The following is a 7,170-nucleotide window of genomic DNA, read 5'->3' as shown; positions in this document are numbered from 1 at the left end:
GATAAATTATCGTTATGTGGAACTAAATAAATAAAGTGTAGGGACTAGATTCATACGGGATTCATGAACTTTTCCCAAAGATCATTATTCTGTAGGCCACATCTTTGATGTAAAAGTATATTACTTTTTCTTTTTAAAGGAGTATATAGTATTACTTTTCATTTGTGATTGAAAATGTGTGTCCTACAAACACCCAATCAATTCTTGCTCACAATTATTGAACAACTACTTGCTGACTTCCTACTACCATTGCATTTTATTCTCAAAGTTCTTCATTCTGTTTACTTTAACACTCGTTCACTCTAAACCAATTTATCATCTTGTTATATTTTCGACTCTTTCCTTTCTCAAAGAATGGCCGATCCCTTTCTTGGAGTTGTGTTCGAGAATTTGATGTCTCTGCTTCAAATTGAATTTTCTACCATTTATGGAATCAAGTCAAAGGCTGAAAACCTATCAACCACCTTAGTTGACATTAGGGCCGTTCTTGAAGATGCTGAGAAGAGACAAGTCACAGACAACTTTATTAAGGTATGGCTACAAGACCTCAAAGATGTTGTATATGTGCTCGATGACATCCTTGATGAATGCTCGATCAAGTCTAGTCGACTGAAAAAATTCACCTCTTTAAAGTTTCGCCATAAGATCGGTAACAGGTTGAAAGAGATTACAGGGAGGTTGGATCGTATTGCTGAACGTAAGAACAAGTTTTCTCTACAGACGGGTGGAACTCTTAGGGAAAGCCCATATCAAGTAGCTGAAGGGCGCCAAACCAGCTCCACCCCTCTTGAAACAAAAGCGTTGGGAAGAGACGATGATAAAGAAAAGATTGTCGAGTTTCTTCTCACCCATGCGAAGGACTCTGACTTCATTTCTGTCTATCCCATTGTTGGCTTAGGTGGTATTGGAAAAACAACTCTTGTTCAGTTGATCTACAACGATGTTAGGGTGAGTGACAATTTTGATAAAAAAATTTGGGTTTGTGTTTCTGAGACTTTCTCAGTCAAGAGGATTTTGTGTTCTATTATAGAATCTATCACATTAGAGAAGTGTCCTGACTTTGAGTTAGATGTAATGGAAAGAAAGGTGCAAGGATTGTTGCAAGGGAAAATATATTTGCTGATTTTGGATGATGTGTGGAATCAAAATGAACAATTGGAATATGGGTTAACACAAGATAGATGGAATCGTTTGAAATCTGTTTTGTCCTGTGGATCAAAAGGTAGTTCCATTTTAGTGTCCACTCGTGATAAGGATGTTGCAACAATCATGGGAACATGCCAAGCTCACTCTTTGTCTGGTCTCTCTGATAGTGACTGTTGGTTGTTGTTCAAACAACATGCATTTAGACATTACAGAGAAGAGCATACAAAGCTTGTGGAAATAGGAAAGGAGATAGTAAAAAAATGTAATGGATTACCTCTTGCAGCAAAAGCATTGGGAGGTTTAATGTTCTCAATGAATGAAGAAAAGGAATGGCTTGATATTAAAGACAGTGAGCTTTGGGATTTACCACAAGAAAAATCTATTTTGCCTGCTTTGAGGTTGAGTTACTTTTATTTAACACCAACCCTAAAGCAATGTTTCTCTTTTTGTGCTATATTTCCCAAAGATAGAGAAATCTTGAAGGAAGAATTGATTCAACTTTGGATGGCTAATGGATTTATTGCAAAGAGGAATTTAGAGGTTGAAGATGTTGGAAACATGGTTTGGAAGGAATTGTACCAAAAATCATTCTTTCAAGACTGTAAGATGGGTGAATATTCTGGAGACATTTCTTTCAAGATGCATGATCTTATCCATGATCTCGCTCAATCAGTAATGGGACAAGAATGCATGTATTTGGAGAATGCAAACATGAGTAGTTTGACAAAAAGCACACACCACATAAGTTTTAACTCCGATACTTTTTTATCATTCGATGAGGGTATCTTCAAAAAAGTTGAATCCTTGCGAACATTGTTTGACTTGAAGAATTATTCCCCAAAAAACCATGATCACTTCCCATTAAACCGCTCTCTTCGGGTTTTATGCACATCCCAGGTATTATCACTAGGGAGCTTAATTCATTTAAGGTATTTGGAACTTCGTTATCTTGATATAAAAAAGTTTCCTAACTCAATTTACAACTTAAAAAAACTGGAAATCTTGAAAATAAAAGATTGTGATAATCTGAGTTGTCTTCCTAAACACTTGACTTGTTTACAAAATCTTAGACATATAGTCATTGAAGGATGTGGATCTTTGTCTCGAATGTTTCCTAGCATTGGAAAATTATCCTGTCTAAGAACATTAAGTGTGTACATTGTTAGTTTAGAGAAAGGGAATAGCTTGACAGAGTTACGTGATCTAAACCTCGGTGGAAAACTGAGTATCGAAGGCTTAAAAGATGTTGGCAGTTTATCTGAAGCTCAAGAAGCCAATTTGATGGGGAAAAAAAACCTCGAAAAATTATGCTTGTCATGGGAAAACAATGATGGATTTACCAAGCCACCAACTATTAGTGTTGAGCAGCTACTCAAAGTGCTTCAACCTCACTCAAATCTCAAGTGCTTGGAAATAAAGTACTACGACGGATTATCATTACCAAGTTGGGTAAGTATTCTTAGTAATTTAGTTTCTCTTGAACTTGGGGATTGCAAGAAATTTGTGCGGCTTCCGTTACTTGGTAAACTACCATCTCTAGAAAAACTGGAATTATCTTCTATGGTTAATCTGAAATACTTGGATGATGATGAATCTCAGGATGGCATGGAGGTGAGGGTTTTCCCATCTCTGAAGGTACTCCACTTATATGAGTTACCAAACATAGAGGGGTTATTGAAAGTGGAAAGAGGAAAGGTGTTTCCTTGTCTTTCTCGTTTGACAATATACTATTGCCCTAAGCTAGGACTGCCATGTCTTCCATCTCTTAAATCCCTCAATGTTTCGGGATGTAACAATGAGTTACTGAGGTCAATCCCTACCTTTCGTGGTCTTACTGAGCTTACCCTATATAACGGCGAAGGAATAACATCCTTCCCAGAGGGGATGTTCAAAAACCTTACTTCTCTTCAATCTCTGTTTGTAGATAATTTCCCAAATCTGAAGGAGTTACCAAATGAACCCTTTAACCCAGCTTTGACGCATCTGTATATCTATAATTGTAATGAGATTGAGTCCCTACCAGAGAAAATGTGGGAAGGTCTTCAATCCCTTAGGACTCTAGAGATTTGGGATTGTAAAGGAATGCGATGCTTGCCAGAGGGTATTCGACACCTCACTTCTCTTGAGTTTCTGAGAATTTGGAGTTGCCCAACATTAGAGGAACGATGCAAAGAGGGAACAGGGGAGGATTGGGACAAGATAGCTCATATTCCAAAAATAAAGATTTATTAGAATGAAGAAGCGCAGAGACGTTTACCCTTATCTGCCTCAATCACCATCACAAAAATCTATTTTAGTGGTACGATCTCTGTTTCCCCTTCTTATGTTTGGATTTCAACTGTTCAATTCAGTTTATTTTAATTCAAAAATCTTTTTATACATTCTCATTCTTGGCTTCTTCAGAAAGAGCTGTAGAGTACGTACATGAAAGATATTTTACTGTTCAATTGGGACGTGTGTCGGAGCTCTGTGTACATGAAAGGTAATTTTTATTTGATTGTGGTTTTCTTTAATTTTGAATCTTTATTTCACGGTTATTTGATTGTGCTAATTTTCTCTCTTCCCTGCATGTGCATGTCCCTATAATCATATTATTTTCTCATTTTAGTATCTCTGTTCAGGAATTACTTACTTAATACACAGTTTATGGAACATATATTGAGTGAGGGAAGCAAAGATATAAATGTGTGTAATGCTCTACAATGGAAGTTCTTATGATTGCTGATTTCCCCCATTAGTTGATTGAGCTTCTTCAACAGATAGTGCTGCACAATTCTGCCTTTGGTTGAAACTTCAATTTGCTTTCTTATGTAAAATATATATGATAGCAACTTTTTGTCAGAAAATTTTGAGTTTACAGTCTCATTATTGTTTCAATGATTGTTAGTTAGCCATTTATTTGTTCTTATTCATAGTAAAAAAAATGGTTCAGTTTAGTTTACTTATAACTACTTGCATAATAGTTTACCTTCTTTTAGATGTACAGGTTGATATGTAATGAATTAAATAATTAGATTAAAACTAGAATTTTGACAATTAGATGGTTTTGAATATTTTGTGCAAGGTGAGTTGTTTGAGGTATTAAAAAAGGTTGATAGAACTTCTTAAAAAAAAAAGGTTATAGAATAAAAAGCTAATGAAATAGAAGTCTAATTGGTATTAGAGGTCCACAGAGCAAAAAAATTATTTATAAGGAATTGAAATGAGTAAGTAATAATTAAATATGGTTAAACCATGGAAGTGAAAAATCTACCTCCAGTTGGAATTGGTCGTTCCAAGTGATTATGTGCTACTATAAATTTAAGGAAATAATAATAAAGACAACACTCTATTGAACCTGAAAAAAATTCATCATTGAAAGATTATTCTTTAATTAGAGACAGTTTTCTACGGGCAAGCAAATGAATGTAGATGCTTGAATCGTACTAGATGATACTCTAAACCAGTTTATGTAGTTGTCTATGGCCAACATGAAAGCTTGAATTTCATGCTGGACAAATGGACATACACTTGACTAACATGCATGAATTAAGCATATATACTCTACCCCGATAACCATTTCACTCCAATATAGCATAAAAATTTCATCACCACTGAAGAGGTCCATTTGGGAAAGTATTATAGAAGACGAAGAAGAGAGGATTGTTGTGGAAATATGAGAGGAAGAAGAAACAAAAGAAGTAGAAAATTCATAGAAAAGAGTGGCATTAGACAAAACCGCTAAGAGAATCTTCTAATCGCTAAGCAAAGAAGAACTTTTCTAAGCAAAATTGTTTTCCTCGTAAATTGGTTTTTTCTATTTAACTTCATACAATTTGAACTTAGTTTTACAGGTAAAATAAATGATTTATGACTCAAGTATTGTCCAAAATCTCTGAAGAGAATGGGAAACAGAGATACAAAAAGTAAATTTATTGTTTCAATCATTTATAAATTCCGACTGATGATTTTTGTGAACTTGGTTTAAATTTTTTAGAATACCATATTACTTTTGAAACTATTGAGGTTTGTGAAAAATTAAGCTCACTTGCGTGAGATAAGGCTAATTCGATAAAATGCTTCCTTAAAGGTCAAACTTTGTGGTTGCTCTTGAATGAAAGCATGAATATGAACCAAATTGCTTTATAAAAGTGAGATTCCATTTATTTCATGAAAATTGTAGAATATTCCTTAAATCAGTTTAGACCTGGCTGGTGACTTGTGTGTACCTTCATTGTTTACATATATTGAGAGTGGGTACTAGATTTGCACGAATATTTTTGAATTAATCTTTGTTTTGCTACTATGCGTATGATTCATGGATATATGACAAAGATCGATTGTCAAATTTTGAGAGTAACCACTTGCTCACTAGGTCTCAAGTTTGAATCATCCAAGTGACAACAATTTGAGTTTTAAAAAAACCTAACATGATCTGAGTATGATGTAGGCTAAGGTGCAGACTCATGTTGATCGCCCTATTCCTACTTCTAGAAACAACCAAATAAGTTCAGTTTTTGCTTATATACTAGTTAAGAGGAATGCTAGCAACACTCTTTTGAGCATTCTCTCTAGCACTCACTCTTTTATTGGGTGAAATCAATGTATGTCTCACCACTTTATGTGGGTTCCATTTCTAAAGTGTAGGTCCTACATTTATTTCACCCAATAAAAGAGTGAGTGCTAGAGAGAGTGCTCAGAAGAGAGTGTTGCTAGCATTCCACTACTGGTTAAATACTATGTGGCAATTTTGATCACAAATAGTGTTGGTTTTGGTTGAAAATATACATGTTGAAGAAGTCTCACATTGCTTATAATTGTAAAGAAATAGGGAGATCAAGACTATATGTACGGACTCTAGTTCTTTGTTATAAGATGCACCTCAACCATTTGTTCGCAACTAAATCATCTTTTTTTTAAGAATCTAAATTAGCCCACCTAAATTGGCATTAGGGATAAATGAACCTGAGACCTCGAGAAGGAGCACACTCCCAGATCCCAAGCCAATATGCAACTAAATCATCTTGATAATAACATTAACCAATTTATCCATTAATTCATTAACTAATTAATTAGGATGGTTCTTATGTCTGAATTCGAAATTATATATTCTTTGTATTCGAAAAAGAAAATCCTTTATTTCATTCTTAAGGGAAAAAAAAAATTCTACCATGAGATTCAAAAATAGATCTTCTACTTCTATTTGTATTGATTACTAACTTGAATTTGTGAGAAACAGGAAAAAACAACCGTAAACACACTCTAAAAGGGCAAAAATGGCCGCTAATTATAATTTAGCGTTCGACTGGCGTCAAAGTCGGGCATGCTTTAAAATTTGAAGCTTTTGGGCAGCGTCAGCTAGCTGGCATCCGAGGATAATATAGCCTTGGTTAATTCGAGTTTAAAACCGACTCTTCCCTAGGTTGGCCAGTCTAACACTAAAGTCAACGACATAACAGTCAACTAAATCTTATAAAGTCGGCCCACCGATGCTAGAGTCAATATTTAAATGTCAACAAAATCCTGTAGAGTCGGTTTGCCCAACGCTAAAGGTAATATTATAAACGTCGAAGATATTTATTAGAGTCGGTCTAACAGATGTTAAAGTCAATATTTTAAAAGTTAATGAAATTTGTAGAGCAGGTCTAGCCGACACCAACTAGTTTTTTTTTGGCACATTACACTTTATACCCTATTTTACAAAACAAAACCACAAATCTGCAAACCAATTCACTTGTATACCCTGTTTTGAAAAAATATCATAATTTATCAATGGTCGCATATACCTTTGTTGTCACAAGATGAAAAATTAGAAGATCGGTAATTGACACATCCCTTCTTCTACATTAATGCTGCAAAAACAAACATCAATTTCAAACTTTAAGTTAAATTTGTAAAAGGGTATGGTGAGAGATGAACGGTTAAGATGAGTGATGAGAGGAACAAATTTCATTATAATCAGTCACACACTCATCGAAGAAGAAGCTGAGCCAGAAGGCTGAATCAGATGGCGAGGTTCTCAATCGAATGAGATGGTATGGTGAA

At 34.8% G+C, this 7,170-nt stretch overlaps 1 protein-coding gene across 1 annotated transcript; it reads left to right on the top strand.

Moving 5' to 3' along the window:
- Positions 1–269: 269 nt before the first annotated feature.
- On the top strand, positions 270–4,082 carry LOC11410118 (putative disease resistance protein RGA1). Its single transcript, XM_003623467.4, has 3 exons — positions 270–3,445; positions 3,550–3,628; positions 3,768–4,082. The coding sequence occupies exon 1, from the start codon at positions 355–357 to the stop codon at positions 3,376–3,378; it is 3,024 nt and encodes a 1,007-aa protein (XP_003623515.1). The 5' UTR covers positions 270–354; the 3' UTR covers positions 3,379–3,445; positions 3,550–3,628; positions 3,768–4,082.
- The last annotated feature ends 3,088 nt before the right edge of the window (positions 4,083–7,170 follow it).

This window comes from Medicago truncatula, chromosome 7, assembly GCF_003473485.1.
Source record: "Medicago truncatula cultivar Jemalong A17 chromosome 7, MtrunA17r5.0-ANR, whole genome shotgun sequence".
In the NCBI taxonomy this organism is placed as follows: domain Eukaryota; kingdom Viridiplantae; phylum Streptophyta; class Magnoliopsida; order Fabales; family Fabaceae; genus Medicago; species Medicago truncatula.
This window is presented reverse-complemented; position numbering and strand designations above follow the sequence as displayed.

Coding starts and splice junctions, on each gene's coding strand:
- LOC11410118 (XM_003623467.4), top strand. CDS start 355: ATGGCCGATCCCTTTCTTGGAGTTGTGTTCGAGAATTTGATGTCTCTG.